The sequence below is a fragment of the Rattus norvegicus genome, chromosome 10 (genome assembly GCF_021556685.1).
Source record: "Rattus norvegicus strain SHRSP/BbbUtx chromosome 10, alternate assembly SHRSP_T2T, whole genome shotgun sequence".
In the NCBI taxonomy this organism is placed as follows: Eukaryota; Metazoa; Chordata; class Mammalia; order Rodentia; family Muridae; genus Rattus; species Rattus norvegicus.
In genome coordinates this window covers 111,231,769-111,250,435 of record NC_141543.1, presented here as the reverse complement: position 1 = coordinate 111,250,435, position 18,667 = coordinate 111,231,769, and the positions used below count along the sequence as shown (strand labels likewise).

The 18,667-nt window shown below is 46.0% G+C and overlaps 1 protein-coding gene across 1 annotated transcript in view; it reads right to left on the bottom strand.

The window, feature by feature from the left end:
* Rptor (regulatory associated protein of MTOR, complex 1) overlaps window positions 1–14,310 on the bottom strand; it is a 298,642-nt gene extending 284,332 nt beyond the window's left edge. The window contains 1 exon segment of the mRNA NM_001134499.2: window positions 13,236–14,310. Within this exon segment, the coding sequence (NP_001127971.2) occupies window positions 13,236–13,397 (162 nt within the window). The 5' untranslated portion in view covers window positions 13,398–14,310.
* Window positions 14,311–18,667: the final 4,357 nt, after the last annotated feature.

Here is an 18,667-nt window from a genome sequence, read left to right as displayed (position 1 = left end):
CTAGAGACAATGGACCAGCCGCCTCCCACTTAGCAGCCATGCCCTCCCCACTATGACTGTGCCCTCGAACTGTGTGTGTGCCTTCAACCTGTGAGCCAAAATAGAACTTTGCCTCCTTCAGTTGCTTTTTCAGCTATTTGGTCACTGTAATGAGAAAGCTAACTTACACAGCCGCTGACCACATGGACATTACCTCATCACCGTCCCCAGTGAAGCCAAGGAGAGAGAGGCTCAAAGACTATGAATGGAACCAAAACTCTGGAACTTGGTAACAAGGTATTGGACTCTGTTTTTATTGTTGTTGTGTTGTTGTTTGTTTCTTGGTTTGTTTTTTTTTTTTTTGTTATTAAAGGAATTGTTGTAAAGGGTTATCAATGAGCCCAGCAATCAGGGTGAGAAAACAAAAAACCAAATCTAGCCAGACCCAATTGTAGCATCTAGAGGTCAGTACCAGCCTCAGCTTCCAGGATGGCATCCTAGTACACAGAAGGCTCTTGATGAGATGAGCTGAATTGACCATTCTAAATGTCAACTGTGTGAGAACTTACTGCCACTTTTCTGCACAGCACCCCTAGCCATTCTGCCTAAGCACAAATTCTCCTCTTACCCTAGAGCCACCTACAGCTAACACAGGACAGGGCAGACTCCCGCACAATAGGTCAGCCCCATTCAAATGCCCAGAGTGCAGGGTGCTGCTGTCACTATCATGTCACTCAGCAGCAGGTGAAGAACACAAGCTCTGGGCTTCTACCTGGTTTATGATGAGCATGCCCTTCTAGGGACATCTTGAAGAAGGTAGATGGTCCTCAAGGCCACACAGTGCTAGGCTCGAGGCCACACGGAATATGGAGATGGTACAGCGTGCTTATAAACGATGACTTCTCATAAATTCTGACCAACCTCTATACTCATGTTTTAATAGCATAAGCTTATAGTTCTAATTTATGTGTTCCACTGTATGTGTTTGCTCAAAAAACAAGGCCAATAGCCTAAGTCAGTTCAGTAAATAAAACAAGCACTTTCCTCACAAGCCTGAGGCCTGAATTCAGACCCCCGAACCCACATAAATAAGCAAGGTGTGGCTGCATACTTGGAACCTCAGCCTAGGAAGGCAGACAGTTAAATCCTAGGAGCTCCGTGCCCAGCCAGCCAAGCCAATCAGTGAACTCCAGGTTCTGAGAGAGCCTGTCTCAAAAGACAAGGCAAAGAGCAATAGTGGGCACCAATGTCAACCTCTAACCTAGACACATGGTAAGAGCAGCTCCTGAGTATATGTCCTCTTGAGTATGTCCTACTAAGTATATGGACTGTCCTCCTGAGTATATGTCCTCCTGAGTATATGTCCTCCTGAGTATATGTCCTCTTGAGTATATGTTCTTGAGTATATGGACTGTCCTCCTGAGTAAGCTTGCTGGGGTCTTCCAGACTCTCCACTCTAGATCTAGGCAAATGATGAATGGCAGCCAGGAGCCAGTCCTCACTAGTAGCAGGAAGGGCAGACTGTACTCTGAGGTACTGAGGAGCATAGGAGGTATCTGAACAGTCATAGCGGTCGATATAAAATAAACACCGGCAGACACAGACCTCTATTTGCACACCCAACACCTACCTCTTGGCTTCTGAATTCCATTCTAACAGAAACCAGGGCCTTAGGAAAAGAAGGGGCTTCCAAGACTGAGCAGGGTGAGGACAGAACCTGCTGCTGTGCAGGCGAGGAAAGAAGGCTCCGCACTGGTCAGAAAAGCAGCAAAGGAACAATGTGAGACAAGCAAGGCAGAGCAACACCATCAGCCTCTACCATGTGCGCAGAGAAAGGCTCACCTCCACCCAAACACGGAGCCTCTCGTTGAACACAAGGAGACATGGACAAAGTGAAGACACTAAAATGCAGTCTTTAGAAATGTCACGGGGTTGGGGATTTAGCTCAGCGGTAAAGCCCTTGCCTAGGGAGCACAAGGCCCTGGGTTCGGTCCCCAGCTCCGAAAAAAAAAAAAAAAAAAAAAAAAGAAATGTCACACAGTCCACAAGTTCACAGACAGACAGTGCAGCAGCCAAGGCACGGGCAGACACAGTTGGTCCTCAGGGGCCTGAGGCTGGAGAAGCAGGAGGATAGCTTCAGTAACCAGCCTGGGCACACAACAGTAAAGACAAGTGCACAGAGGGAGAGACCAGCAGAGGTTCCAAGAACTGAAGTCATCAATCAGCACTGCTGTCAGCTGCAGAGAGGAACAAACTGCCCTGAGGTGGGTGTTGGAGACTGCACAACACCGAGGTTTGGATCCTCAGGGCCTTCCAAGCTCGCCTGTTAAAGACTTGGTCCTCCACGTGGTGCTTTGGGAAGAACCTAATGAGAGCTCTTCTGCTTAGCGGGGGTACAGCCTTGTACTTGCAGGGTAGCAGACCTCAGACCCTATGCCCTCACTTCGTGGACTAGAAGGGAACGAATTTGCCTGCAATGTGTGTTCCAGCCATGTGCTACTGTCCTGTCACAGCCTCAGAACAAGGGTGCTGTGGATGTCAGCCTGAGAGGTCAGAGCCATGAGCCAAAAGAAATCCTTTCTCTTCCCTAAATTACTGTTTCAGATGTTTACTACAGTAATTAAAGTTAATCACACATAACAATGTAGAAGTTCTTAACGGCACTGTGTGTCTAGACATAGCTAAAATCTTTTTTTTTAAAGGTTTTATTTCTTTTTATGTGTACACTGTAGCTGTCCTCAGACACACCAGAAGAGGGTGTCGGATCCCATTACAGATGGTTGTGAGCCACCATGTGGTTGCTGGGATTTGAACTCAGGACCTCTGGAAGAGCAGTCAGTCCTCTTAACCACTGAGCCATCTCTCCAGCCCCATAGCTAAAATCTTAACACAGTTTTAAAAAGACAGACAGATGGATGGACGGACAGACAGGCAGACAAGAAAAGAAAAGAGTGATGCAGTCTTGAACTCCCTCACTCTGTAAACTTGCCTGGAGAGGGGAGGGGCATAAATTGCTAATAAAAGTAAATCCTGGGACAAGCCAGAGACATCTGGAGGTGAACTGTGAGTGCATGCTATGTACTGCTTACTTTCTACTGCTGTCATAGAATACCAAGACCAGGACAACTTAGCCCACTTCAGGGCCACACCTCCTCTGGCAAGGCCACACCTCCTAATGCTTTCCAAACTGGTCCACCAACTGGGGACCATAAAACATAGAAGGCTACAAAGGCCACTGTCACTGAAGCCATTACATGGTAGCATTTAAATATCTGTGACAAATGTCCTGAGTTTTGCAACTACACTACGGTTACACAAGAGCATCCCTGTTCTTTGGACACACATAGAGTAAAGCAGACGGCACTATCAACCGGCCCTTCAATGACGCAGGGCACCAAGTATGTGCCCACAGGTGAGCAGAACCCCTAGGTACAAGGGAAAAGAAGTAACAGCCCAGAGTCTGAGGTAAGAATATACAAGTTCACTCATTGTGGACTTCTCTAGAAAATACAAAATGCCATTAGCTGAGAACAGCGACCCATCTGAAAGAGGTGCTGATGTCTGGGTAAAATTAACCCTGCTAACAGGGGCCTCCTGTGAGCTGCTTCCTCTTCCAACTCTAAAGGAGTTCTCAGCAGTCACACCACCCAGCTCCTGGCAGGTTCAAGGCTTAAGAACATGTTACAGCATTAACATACAGTGCCAAATAGTTACTAAAATGGCATTTCCACTTAATTACTTCGACTTTTAAAAGATGACAATTTTTTGCTCTACTGAAACAAGTATCACTTGCCAACAAAACCCTTCCTAATGTCTGGAAGAGCAGGAGGGCGGGTGGACAGCCTGGGGCTCTTCGTCCACATGGGAGCCTCGTGCTGTCCTCCTGTCCTCTGGTTCAGAACTGGACCAGGTGATAATGAGGAGGAAATGCTTCAACCCATTTTGGGACTCTTTCACATCACGCTGTTGAAAATAAGCACGGCACTTTTTTTAAGCAGACTTTTTTTAACTCCAGTGGATGATACTCTGACTCCTGAGACTCACATGAGACACTTGGGGCAATCTCATGAGCTTCTAGGGCCAAGAAGAGAGGACCAACTGTAGACAGCAGCACAGACAGACTCCTGGACTCTACCTTCCTTGGGTTAGCTGAAGTCTGTCTCCTCCACTCTGCTGTAATTACTTCGTTTTCCACCCATAAGGACTCAGCCCTCAGTCTCACTTGGTTTATCACTAGTCCCCCACAGGGCCCTCCACCCCCGCTGTCGCCTTCCTGAGTCCTTTATTCCCACCCTCAGCCACAGATCTGGGTTTGACATTCCCCAGCTCCAGGTAAGAGCAGCTGAATTCAATGGTGGTCAGTGTGAAAGGTTCCTGTTTCATACACAGGACTCAGTACAGGTGACATATCTGATATGGAATCCTGGCAACAGCATCACTCTCACCTACGGTGTCAGAACCAGCTGCTTTTCTAGCACAGGCAGCAAAGCCCAGAGGGCAGAATACAGCTCAAGTGAACACTCAACCCTTCTGAGTGACTCAAGACAGCCAACAGTTCCTCCTGCACACAAAGGTCGCCTGGGCTCTCCTCACAGAACAAGATCTTCCTGAACAAGTAAACGCTGCTGTGTAACACTCACATGCACACGCATACGCACATGCACAAGCACATGCACACGAGCACATGAAAGCAGGTAAGCCCAGAGCTACTGAAAGAGGCCGTAGTGTTCACTATATGCCAGGCAGTAGCTGCTCAAGCACATGTGTTTCACAGGCACACCTCAGCTCCAATTCAGATGCCAAAGGACCCCAAATGTTCCTTGTATGAAGATGCTAGAATGATAGCTGGGCAGCAGATCAGGTACATCTCTGCATTTGAGGCCAGCCTGGTCTACAGAGTGAGTTCCAGGACAGTCAGTGAAACCCTGTCTTGAAAGATAGATAGATAGATAGATAGATAGATAGATAGATAGATAGATAGATAGATAGATAGATAGACAGACAATAGATACATACATACATACATACATACATACATACATACATACATACATACATAGAAAGAGAGAAAAAAAGACAAACATGATATTAGAATGAGTAGCACAGGCTAGGTACTCTTCTGGTGAATCCCTCTACTGACAGATGAGTCATCACCTGACCTCCCCAGTTCTCCTCAGACTTTTGCCAGCAGCCCCCTTTAGGCTTTAAGAGCCCCTGAGTCCCCAAAGACATTTTTTTAATGAGTTACATTTATCAACACTTTCTATATTAAAGGGCAAAGCATTTTAAAATGTAATATATTATGAACCAATTTAAAAGTTATTATAAACTCATTATTTATTCAAACAAGTAACATTTCTATGAAAAATAAGTACATTTTCAAAACTGCTGGTGGGACAAGTGGTTGTGTTCTACATCCTTGTAAGTCTCTTTACAATGCAGCTTCAGAGAGGACAGACGCATTCTAAAATGTGTGTCAACATATTTCCCAGAAGAAGACCTACAGCCAGAAGGGCAGGAGAATCCAAACACTCCAGGAGCGAGCAAACATCGGTTCACTAAGTGGCACTCTGAAGTGCTGACTCCCTCTGAACACTACAGTCTCTGTGGCTGTGAAGACACTTCACACAACACCCCACACTCAAGTGCTACTGGCTTATTGGTCCACCAGATAATAATACGTTCCAAATATGGACACACTCTATTCTACAGTAGCCAAATATTAAAAAAATAAAAACAAGCCATCAAAATGTTCCCATCATGCTCTTGTCAGAGAAGTCTGTGAGGATCTGTCAACTGCCCAGAGGCTTCGAAATTCGAATCTTCATTTGAAAGCTCCAATCTCATCCCTGGCAGCAAACACTATCAGATATTTTCCTTAAAATGGCAGCTCACTTGGTTCATCTTCAAGAATGTGTGTGTGTGTGTGTGTGTGTGTGTGTGTGTGTGTGTGTGTGTGTGTGTACACACCCAGGCCTAATGCCCAAAAAGATCCTGTCAGCCTTCCCTTGAGGCAGTGTTCACAGACTCAGTAGCTGGCCCCTCCCCAACACGAGGGAGGAGGAGAGCTACATTCCCCACCACAAGGCAGACCAGAAAGACAGAAAAAGTCTTGGGGACATGAGAAAGGGAAAGGGAATCCTCATTCAGGAATCTGGCTGAAGTCTCCTACTAGAAAGAATTTCAGCATAATTAACTCCTTGCAGCCCTTCTCCCTTCCCAGCTATAAAAACCTGCAATTTTCTAGGAATCTTATCAGAAATCCCACTTCCAAGGGAAGGATACAAACTGCGTTCCTTGTGTAAGCCTAACAACACCTGGTATTGCCATATCAGACCAATTCTACTAAGACATCTCCAAGGGAGATAACCTGAGAGCCACCATGGTGGATGGCTACTGCTAACAATGATTGTGACTCCGACATACCTCACCTGAGGATGACTGCCTTTCTCCAACTCTTCTTTGAGAGGCGTGGCCGTGTTCTCAGGTATACCTCACTTTTTCCTGAGCTCCTCTTTATCTTAACTCCATGCTTAAACTTACATTAAGATCTATTCAGGGGTTGGGGATTTAGCTCAGTGGTAAAGCGCTTGCCTAGGAAGCGCAAAGCCCTGGGTTTGGTCCCCAGCTCCGAAAAAAAGAACCAAAAAAAAAAAAAAAAAAAAAAAAAAGATCTATTCAGTAAGATCAACTCTACTCCATCATACTGTCTAATCCCAAAATTCTTTTCAATGAAATTTTTTTCAGCATGGAAGCCATAAATCCAAGTCTAGCCTGAGTCGAGGTTAGAGAAAGTCCTTAGGCTACTTAAAGTGACAGGTTGAGCTGTCTCTGTTCACTCACCACTGACAGCTGACAGCCCACAGCCAATAGGCCACTCCTAAAGAGCCACCAACCACCTGGCTACCAGTACCCCTTATAGCCACAGACTACACACACACATGGCCACTGGGCCCCTCCTTTTTTGGACATAGGGTCCATCTCCACCTGGTCATCCACACAGCCATCTCCACACGCCGCCAGCCACACCCCACTATGGCCACTGGGCCTCTCCTCCAAGTAGCCACTGGTCTAGTACAAAGCATAAGAGTTAACGGTTGGGTGGTGGTGGTGAATGACTTTAAGCCCAGTGCCAGGAAGGCAGAGGCAGGCAGATCTCCCTACAGAGCCAGGGCAGCCAGGGGTACACCAAGAAACCCTCTCAAAAAAAAAAAAAAAAAAAAAAAGAAAGGAAAGGTTAACACACAAAGGCACAGGCTCAAGAACTAAAATTTAATCACATCCCCTGCTTCACCAAGGACCTTCTCAAGTAAGACCAGATTTCTCTGCTTGACAAAGAATTCTAACAGACATGGCCTCCGACTGTCCCATGCTAGGATGACACAGTTGCGACCTCCTTCTCCTCCTCTCCTGCACCACCAGCACCAGCCATCAGCAGGGAGGAAAGATCTATGACATCAGCAGCACCAAGCTGCCCTCGGTGTCTCGTTAGGACCTGCCATGAAACCTGAATAGGGATGTTTTCTTTGAGACAGTGTGGTATGGTGCAGCCTTGCTTTTGTAAAACGAGGACTCTGTTTTTCAGACCTCTTCCTTTCATTGCTGACATGTCACTTGTGGTGGTTTGAAGATGCTTGGCCCAGGGCTCAGTGGTAGAGCACTTGCCTAGCAAGCGCAAGGCCCTGGGTTCGGTCCCCAGCTCTGAAAAAAAGGAAAAAAAAAAAAAAAGTGTGGCCTTATTGGAGGAGGTGTGGCCTTGTTAGAGGAAGTGTGTCAATGTGGAGGTGGGCTTTGAGAACCTCCTCCTAACTTCATGGAGACAGTCTGCTCCTGGCTTCCTTTGGAAGAATATGTAGAACTCTCAGCTCCTGCACCATGCCCGCCTGCATGCTGCCATACTTCCCACCATGATGATAATGAACTGAACCTCTGGACCTGTGAGCCAGCCCCAATTAAATATTGCCCTTTATAAGAGTTGCCTTGGTCATGGTGTCTGTTCACAGCAATGGAAACCCTAAGGCATCAATAAGGCATTTACTTAAGGTTCCAGGTCCGTGGAGGTAATGATCCCTAGATAACTTTCAATGCTGTTGAGTCTTAAGAGAGAGATCTATGTGGAAGTTCTTGGTAAACTAGGACATTCTGTTGGGTCCCTAATATTGCCTAGCACTGCTCACAAACTAACTCTCTGCTTTATGATCAAAGTCTGTTTTTATCTGATTGAAGGAGTATGGAGAAGAATATCAGATAAATGGAGACCCCAAATAGCAATGAGTGCCCGGGTCGCTGCTTCAGACTGAGCAGCCCAGAGGCCTCTCTGGGAAGATGACTAAAATCTGAGAACAAGGAAGGGTCAAAGATCAGAGGGAGTATACCCCACGCTTCGCCACTGAAGAAGCAATGAAGCAGGTTCACAGAGATTTTAAGAAGCTGTGTTGTACTGCTCTGCCATTTCAGAACCCAACACAAAGCATCAGGAAGGAAGCAGCAAAGCCTCTGCCTCTGAAGGTCCCTTGACCACTGTGCATGACAAGAGTCAGGGCAGAACGGGCACAAGGATGCTGGGAAACCAGTCAGCACACAACTGTCATCATGCAGACAAGACATAATATGGCTGCCAGACTGGGCAGAAGACCAAGAAGGGTAGTCTGGTGAGGACACACTGGGAGGTGATTCTCAGGTCCTACTCATGCAACTGAAAGAGAGAGAAGTAGACTGTGCACTTGCAGCTTCTGTGCTGGCTGAGTGCTGATGAACACTGTGACCAAGACAGAGCAGTCAATGGCATCTGAGATGGCAAGTTCAGGGAGGTCAGAACTAAAGACAAGACAAGCCATGAGTGTCACTGGCATGTGACAGAACTGAAACCACAAATCAGACAAGATTAGTTCACAACAAGCCACATCCCTGGGCACTCCCCACCTAGGTGCCAAGCAGCAAAAGAGTCTGAGAAGCAGCCAACAGCAATTAGAAAGGACACTCAAGCTTCATGAGGACCCAAGGCAAGTGAAGAACTGCACAGAGGGGCCAGCTGCATCGAACGCTAAGCGGTCAAACGAATGGAGGATGGAAAAGGACATTTGACCTTCGGATTCATAATACAGGATGAGCACACACAGCAACCCCCGTGTGGTGAAACAGAGCCTAACTGGAGTGCTCTGGGGAGGATACAAGGTGAGGCAGAGGGAACCACCAGGAACCAGGACGTACTCCGGCCACTCCAAAGACATACATCTACATACTAATGGCCCAACACACATACGTTAGACAGCAGTGTGTCTATCAAGAGTCCCAGGTACATTAGATGGTGTGTCTTTCGATAGTCTACACACACAGCATGGCAACTGCTTTTCCTTTCCTTTTCTTAAAGGAAAGATCTCACTCAGAATCCAGCTGACTTGAAATCCAATCACTCATTTGTGTAACCCAGGCTGGCCATGAACACACACTCCTCACACACTCACACTCCCTGGTACCTCTCTCAAGACACCAGTTCTCGGGGTTGGGGATTTAGCTCAGTGGTAGAGTGCTTGCCTAGGAAGCGCAAGGCCCTGGGTTCGGTCCCCAGCTCCGAAAAAAAAGAACCAAAAAAAAAAAAAAAAGACACCAGTTCTCAGACTTCCCGGGCTCCACCCACATACACACAGGCAAAAGACTAAGGGGCCCTACCTGACCACTTTCCAGTGGGAAAAAGAATGCTGTAAGAACTGTTAAGTACAGCAGGAAAACACAGATGGGGGAGATGGGTGCACACCTCCTCTGCCACCGGCCCATGAAGAATCTATGTTGTACTCTAATTCCTATGTGTGTTTAGTCACTGGACAACTGTATTCCCCAATACTGATACATACATGCATCATTCCCCATACGTAGAAATAATCAAAAGACAATCTAACTAAAAGCAACTTAGTAATTAAAATGTTAAAAGGTGGGCTGGAGAGACAGCCCAGCAATTAAAAGCACTGACTGCGGGGTTGGGGATTTAGCTCAGCGGTAGAGCGCTTGCCTAGCGAGCGCAAGGCCCTGGGTTTGGTCCCCAGCTCTGAAAAAAAAGCACTGACTGCTCTTCCAGAGGTCCTAAGTTCAATTCCCAGCAACCACATGGTGGCTCACAACCATCTGTAATGGGATCTGATGCCCTCTTCTGGTGTGTCTGAAGACAGCTACCATGTACTCATATACATGAAATAAAAATAAATCTTTTTTAAAACATGTTAACAGGCACTTAGAAAACACATCTGAGTGAAAACAAGGGGTACAAGAACCAGAACTGGGACTGAGGGTGGGCATGCACTGTGGCTGGATGGCGAAAACCTCCTGAGAGTTGTCAGTCAACTCTGGTGACGCAATTTTAGAAATCGGTAACAAGAATACTAGATAGAACACTAATAAGTAATTATAAATAAAATACATTTTAAAAATAAGTTAATATGCTGCATGATAGTAGCACATGTCTTCAATCCCAGTACTTTGGAGTTTGAGGCCAGCCTGGTCTACAAAGTGAGTTCCAGGTCAGCCAGGTATATACATAGTAAAACCTGTCTCAAAAAACAAAATAAAAAATTAATTAATTAAAGCACACAGAGCTGCACTCATTCTTAGGAAAATGCAAGACCAGGCTCTCAGAAGGCCCCCCACACACAGTGGGACAGACTAGGACTTGCTAGAGTGACAGCCATCACTGCCAGGTCACACATGGAGAATTAACTGGCCAAATCCTTCCCCTGGGAATATACAGAGAAACCCTGTCTCACATCATTATCATCACCACCACCACCACCCTCCCCAAACAGAAACTCTCTACTTTCCCAAAGAGAGCATGCAGGAGAGCTCACTAAGGTTCAATTGCTTCATCCCCTGCTGTGGCCTGCACATCCTCCCAGAAAAGCTATCAGATACTGAGTCACATAACCTGCTGCGTTTGTCTGCACTTGAATCACTCATCTGAAATCTGGCCAGTTTCATTCATTCATGCTACCCTCCACTCTTGTCATCATTTGATTCTGCAGTCTCCACTCAGGAAAGGTGTGCCCAGAGGGTCCCTCGAAAGCTACCTGAGAAAGAGAGTCTACATAGACTCAGAGACAAGAAAGTCTCACAAACTTACTGAAGATGTTAAGTGATTTTCTTCTTCATTGAACAATTCAACAAGAGGCAGCAAACTTTGTTCCCTGATTTTCTAAATAGCAAATCAGGGGTTAATAAGATTCTGAGAACTTCCATTTTTTATTTTTCTTCCACTCACCTCACCCCACAGGAAGGGTTTCTTCTGTGTGACCCTGACTGTCCTGGAACTTACTCTGTGGACCAGAATGACCTCAATCAAACTCACAGAGATCCGCCTGCCTCTGCCTCCCAAGCACTGGGACTAAAGGTGTGTGACACCATCTCTCAGCAAAAAGGAAGGATCAGAAGAAAAAGGGGGGGAAAAACACTTTAATAATAAGGCTGGAGATGTATCTCAGTTTGTATGGTGTTGCTTAGCATGCACGAACTCTGAGTGTGGCCCCTAGGACCATTTAGAGGTAGATACAGTGGTACACATCTGTAATCCTAACACTTGGGAGGTGGATGAACCAGGCCAAGGCCATTCTGACTAAACACCAAGCTGGCCTGCACTACATAAAGCCCTGTCTCCAAAGAGAGAAACATTTTAAATTAAAAGTTCAAAAGATATCCATTGATGTGATTTCAATAGTTTGAGTACAGGTTTGGATAGCAAAAGGAACCACATTCTGGGTTCAGTCCCCAGCTCCGAAAAAAAGAAAAAAAAAAAAAAAAAAAGGAACCACATTCAAAAGGAGGAAAAAAAATTTTAAATAAGAACTGGACAAAATAGGACTGGGGAGGGGGGAGGGGGAGAGAGTTGCTATATATAAACATTACAACCAAAAAGAAAATGTTATTTTGTTAGTACTAGACATGTCTATAAAACAGACATTATGCAGTCTCTCTCAACCATCAGTTCTATAACTTATATTGCTTCTATTCTTCTTGTTTAAGACAGGGTCTGCACTTTGTAGTCCAGGCTGGCCTTGACTTGTGATTCTCCTGCTTTAAGCTCCAGAGTGTTGGGATTACAGGACTGACTGACCTTTGCCCAACCTAAACTGCTTTTCACTGAAGGAAATTTTCATAACTTTAATCCCAGCACTCAGTAGGCAAAGGCAGGCAGATCTCTGAGTTCAAGGCCAACCTAGTCTACAGATTGAGTTTCTCGACAGCCAGGGATGTTACAGAGAAACCCTGTCTCAAACAACAACAACAACAGCAACAAAAATTGATAGCCTTGTAAAATTTACCCAAACTGAAACACTGGTCCCTGCTAGAACTACATTGAGTATTCATCAATATACACCTTTTTAAAACAACTGTCTCAAGTAAAAGCATATCAACTATAACAGATGACACATTATAACACCAACTTCCTCTTTTATACTGAAAAGTTCACACAAATGTACAAAGTCAGGAAGGAGAAAACAACTAAGCACTCAAAGGATGAGTGTGCAGACAAGAGACAGTACTCCCCTTTTGCTAGATCAGGAACTGACCGCTACATCTGGCTGTTTTCTTTGCTACAACTACTCATGACACTCCACCAGCAGGAGAACGGCCTAAAACCTGAACCCAGGTTCCAACCCATCATACCCCATGCTCCCAAATTTCCCACTGAGGAAATATCTCCAGGTTACAGCGACCAGAAGTCACATACTAGGGGAGTCAGCCTCCCACGGAAGATGTTCAAAGGACTGGGATGAAACTTGCTGCAACTTTAAAATAACTTTGCCTTAATTTGTTATTGGCTAAACATTTCAAGTAATCGTTACCCAACATACTGTACCAGACACCTGTACTTCAACCTGGTTATTTGGAAAAACAAAAACAAAAAACAAAAAAACAGCAGACTACAAAAATAGACTAAGCACGACGTTAAGTGTTATTTCCAAAATTGTCTTTTCTCTAAATGCTACTAAGTGTATTAAAAGGCACATAAATATCTGTGGAACAACAGTTCCTAATTTGCTTTTTCCACCCTCTGAATTAAAACTCTTTTGAATTAACACTACCCAGTGAGTATCGACTAGCCCTACCCACTTTCAACCAAAACCAGAGTCTGGAATAACTTTTAGTTTTTAATTAACGTGCAACATGTGGCTTCAAAATACCAGCATTCTTCTAGGAGAGGCTGTTCTTGCTCAGAACTTTCTTAGTTGGAAACCTATGAAGTCAAAAAGGTGCCATGAGAATCTACTTACCCGATCCTTCATTCTCCAGCTCTGTGCTAAAGATTTGGAGCCTTCAATTTTCTCACAATGTCTCTTTTTCATAAACGCCAAAGGCAAGTTCCAATCTGTAAGGTCTGCCTCATCTTCCTCCCCGAGTCCCATAAGAGGCGACTGCAGCATCTCCGACTCCATCAGGGGAGGAGGGGGAGGGGGAGTCCTTGGCAGCAAGCGCTCGAGAACCTCCAGCCTTAAAAACTAGTGTGTACCAGAACTGGTAAAAGGAAATACAGGAAAGCGGGAAGTTGGGAATAGAGATGACGGCAGAGTGCACGAAGGTCCTTATTCAGGTAAAAACTCGGAGATCTTTATCTCGAACTCTGAGCGGGAAGTCGGAGAGGGCGGGGTGGGGTGGGGTGAAGAATCGGTGGGTAACCAACCCCGCAGCCCCAGGAGCTGCGCCGACACTCGCGCCCAGTCGCAAGCCACCCGCAGCCCAGGAGGTCGTCTGGAGGACTGCAAGCCGGACTGTCAGAGGCGGGAAAGACTTCAGGCCCGGGGATGACCCTGCTCTCGGCCTCCAACGCCTCAGTGGATCCCAGGGCAGGCAGGCCGTCCCGCTCGCAGTGCGGGTTCTCTGATTGCGCTGGCTCGGCTGAGGCGTCAGGGGATCGCGCTCAGGGGGCTTCGGGGCTCGTCCAGCGGCTCTCAGCCCTGCGGGTCCCGCACTCGCCTGAGGGGCTGCAACCTGAGCCAGGACCGGCCCATCGTGCCCGTCCGCAGTCGGCTCCTCAGCCCCGGGTCCGCGCGGCCTGGCCGGTGCTGGCCTTCGGCTTCGTGGCTCTCTCCTGCCCGGGAACGAGTCCTGATACACGCGCGACACGGGCCAGCGGACCACACGGGAATACTGGGCTTATTAGGTCAGGGGAGTTTTGCCCTCTGCTCTGGAGCCACAGTGAAAACTCCTCTCATCAGCACATCAAGGAGGACGCCATATTACCAAGGCCCAGCATGCACCGCTGTCTACGGTGTGTCCAATAAGCCAAACCTCTTCAAGCGTTCTCACCGCTCTACCCAGGCTAGGGCGGAGAGTTCGGCGTTCCGTCCTCCCCTCCCCCACGCCGTTACCCGGGTTACCAAGTCCTTTCTCCTTAGTTGATCTCCACTAGTAAAGTAGACGTGTTACAAAATCAATCCTGCGATTGAAACCATGTCCGTTCAGTTATTTTTTAAAAGCTTTTTGCTACTACAAACAAAGCTGCGTGCCTTGATATTAAAGGAAAAAAAAAATCACTTTGTTTCGTCCTGATTTTAAAGGGTGCTATTTAAAAAAAACCTCAGAAAGGACTGTTGTTGATATTAGACACATAACACTATCAGGGCTTTGTTTTTAATATTCCCACTTTTAAAAAGGGAAAGATTTCATCGATTATGAATTAATTTTGTCTGATCTACCTTATTTCCTGAGTATTATACTCTTATTTTGCTACAGCTTCATGTGCAAACGACTAAGGCTGCTGCTGTCTGCCCACGGAAGCAAGCCTCCTGCCCTGCCTTACTTCTCTGTTTCAATTCAGTAAATCTCAGTTATTGACACACCCTGAGAACTGCTTTGGTGCAGTGGGGATATAAAGTAAACGTAACATGTGCCAGCCTTTCATAACCAGGGTGCTAGTGAGACACTCTTAACCTTTAGCTAGATTTCAGGCAGACGAAGGAGCCCATCTTCAGCTTTGGTGTTGGAGGCATCTCTGTTAGAGTCAGTGTTACTAATTTCAAGCTGTATTTTCTCAGCCTTAGGTTCCTGAACCATAAAGTTTGGATAATAATATTAAAGAATATTACTGAAAGGATAAAATTAGCTTGTGAAGATGCCCAGGCCACCCTAAGCTACAAAATAAGACCCTGTCTTTAAAGAAAAAAAAATCCCCTTTAAGAACAGGGTTGAAAGGTGGGCCCAGTGTTTAATCTCATTACTCTGGAGGCAGAGGCAGGAAGATCTCTTAGTTGGAGGCCAACCTGGTCTACGAAGCTAGTAGTTCCATGAGAACCAGGGCTACACAGAGAAACCCTGCCATGAAAAACAAAAACAACAAACAAACAAGATGCCAAGACATAGCAGGCCACCAATGAGAGTGAACTCTGACTGGTCCCACCACTCTAAAGTAGTCTACCAACTGTATGCCTTACCACTAAAGCCTGGATTAGCCTTCCAAAGATGTGTTCCTCAGAGTAGATAGAGAGTTGGACATAAAGTGGCAGTCCCTACCACAATCCTAGTAGCATCTGAGCTGCTTTCAGCCGGAGAGTTCAGGCTGCATCTCTCTCACCAGTATGTGGGAAGTGTTTCCTGTAGCTCTCTGTTCAGTTATCATCCCAAGAATTCCTGTGGTTACAGTATCACACAGAGCCCATTATCCTCCTAGTCTCGGAGCAGTGCTCCAAAATAGTGTCCCCATCACCACCAGCCCCTCCCCATCACCACCAGCAGGGGCTTCAGGACTTCCGGGATGTCTAGAAGAAATCCCAGCATCTCCTGCTTCCACCTTGTCCCTCTACTTTATTTTGTAGTTCTGATGCCCACAGGTGCCGTCCCCACATGATAATTCCTCCAACCTTAGTCTTCAGAGATGTCCCGGAAACGGGATGGCCAGTGAACCTAACATATGAAGTGGAGAATAACAGGAGACCCGGGTACCAAGCTGGAAGGCAAGACCGATGCCAAGGTTGTCCTCTGACTTCCACATGTGTGCTGTGACATGCACGCACTTGTACTCACACATGTAAACATTTACACACACACACACACACACACACACACACACACACAAACAGGCATGCCTATCCAAATTAGCAAGTTTCAATCTTGTAAGAAACCCTATATAAAAATAAACAGGATGTGACTAGAACCCTAGCTCATCTGACAAACACTTTTTTTTTTTTCTGACAAACACTTTTAACTCCAGCTCCAGAGCATCTGACACCCGCTTCTGGCTACTGTGGGTGTCCACACACACATATATCCACATGTATGCAACACACACAGATGCACACATAAATCATTAAAAAAAAAAAATCAAGGGGTTGGGGATTTAGCTCAGTGGTAGAGCGCTTGCCTAGCAAGCGCAAGACCCTGGGTTCAGTCCCCAGCTCCGAAAAAAAAAAAAAAAAGAAAAAGAAAAAAAAAAAGAAAAAGAAAATCAAAATGGGCATATATATTTAGGACCAACACCTGAGGCTAACCTCTGGCCTACTCACACATGTACTCACACACACATAGCACATGTGAGTGAGCTTACATACAAAAATAAGAAAGAGGAGCCAAGCATGGGAGACAGAGGCAGGCAGATCTCTGTGGGTTCAAGGCAAGCCTGGTCTACAAAGTGAGTCCAGGACAGCCAGAGAAAACCTGTCTCAAAAAAACAAAACACAAAAAATAAATAAATAAAAAGAGTTCAGGTAGCAACGGTACACACTGCCCTAGACCCCTTAATCATGGGATGTGAGAAGAGAGATTTGGAGTTTCTACTTTTTAACCCAGGGAAACTTAATGAGAGCATAAAGGTAGTCAGAGCTGTGGACAGGAGATAATTCTCTCTCCAACGTCTCCTCCAAGGGCTGAGCTTCATCCCACACACACACTGTACACATGTACATACACATGTAGCACATATACCACACACCAGATACACCACACATATACAACACACATACCATCCATACACACATACCACACACACACACACACACACACACACACACACAAAGACATATCACACACACCATAGCCATGCACACTACACACAATGCACATGCAGAACAAAAAAAAAAAAATCACAGCACACGAGTAGGTATTGTGGCTTATGTATGCAATTCTCCCACTTGGGAGGGTGGAGGCAGAAGGCTCAGAAGTTTAAAGCCATTCGTGGCTACAGGGAAAATGCAAGACCAGTCTCGGCTACATGAGATTCTATCTCAAAACAACAACAACAAGCAAGCAAGCAAGCAAGCAATGAATTAATTAATTAATTAATTAATTAATAAAATTTAATTCCCCAGGTCACCACTAATTCCTGCAGTTCTGGCAAAGTCTCTCCCCGAAGACTCCATACCTATAATATGCAGACAACGAAGGTGATACTTAGGTTCAAATTTGTGAGTCCTGGGAAAGCCAGGAAGGAGAGGTTGACAGCCCAGTTCCCAACCAGAATGTGTCAGATTTCTTTCATTTAAAAGAAATACTCTTCCATTATGTCCCGGACACTCCTATTCAGGTCCCAGACAAGCCTTTAGAAGAATGTCGTGGGCTTTCAGAAGGCAGGCCTCTGTAGCAAATGACAGGCTGAAGAAAACTAAAGGGTTGGCATTTCTGCCAAGACAGTCCATTCTCCACGGCATGTGATCAGTTGGCCTCTTGGGCCGGTGGTTCCCATTTCAGTATTCTGCCATCATCGATCAGCAAAGACACCAGCTTCCATAAAGCTGCTCACTGAAACCACTTAATAAGGAAAACACGTGTTCTCCATTTCCAGACGTGTGTAAAATCTGGTCTGAGTCAAGCTGTGAAATTGGATGTGGAGGCTGAGGACAACCTCCTTCCCCTACAGTCTATTACAGTCTCTGCCTACATGAATAAAGGTGCTTACAAGCTGAGTGCCTCCGATTGCTGATGGACAGCATCAGACTGCAGACTCAAGCAGGAAGAGAGGAAGGGCTGCTGGGCTCAGCTCTGACCTCAAACTAGAAGAAATACCACTGGCTGCTGGACAAAAAGGAGAGGGACCTCATCTCACAACAGGGCAGTAGACTACATTACCCCTCAGCAGCCCAAAAACATTGAATGCCGGGTGGAGGAGACAGCCCAGTCAGTAAAGAGTTTCTCCTACAAGCATGAGACCCTGCGTTTGAGCCCCAGCAACTGGTGTGGTTTTTGTTTTAAACGTGCTTGCCTTTAATCTCACCACTCTGTGAGTTCAAGGTTAGGCAGACCTACATAATGAGACTCTGTCTCAAAAAAAAAAAAAATGTGCAGGAGAGGCAGTATGTGGTTTTTTTTTTGTTTTGTTTTGTTTTGTTTTGGTTTTTTTGGTTCTTTTTTTCGGAGCTGGGGACCGAACCCAGGGCCTTGCGCTTCCTAGGTAAGCGCTCTACCACTGAGCTAAATCCCCAGCCGCAGTATGTGTTTTTAATCCCATACCTTACAGAGAGAGAGAGAGAGAGAGAGAGAGAGAGAGAGAGAGAGAGACATGAACACACACACATACATACACACACACCCTCGGAATCCTTGGCAACCTAATGCCAAAGATACAGTAAAATGAGAAGAGGAAGAGACAAGCCCCTGAGGATGTTGGTCATGCACTATAGCAGCCATCGGGAAAGGGAAGAGGGCACACAGGACAGACAGTCTGGGTAAGAGACTCGGACAGTCCCTCCCAGAAAGAACTGAGTGGCTGTCTTTTCAG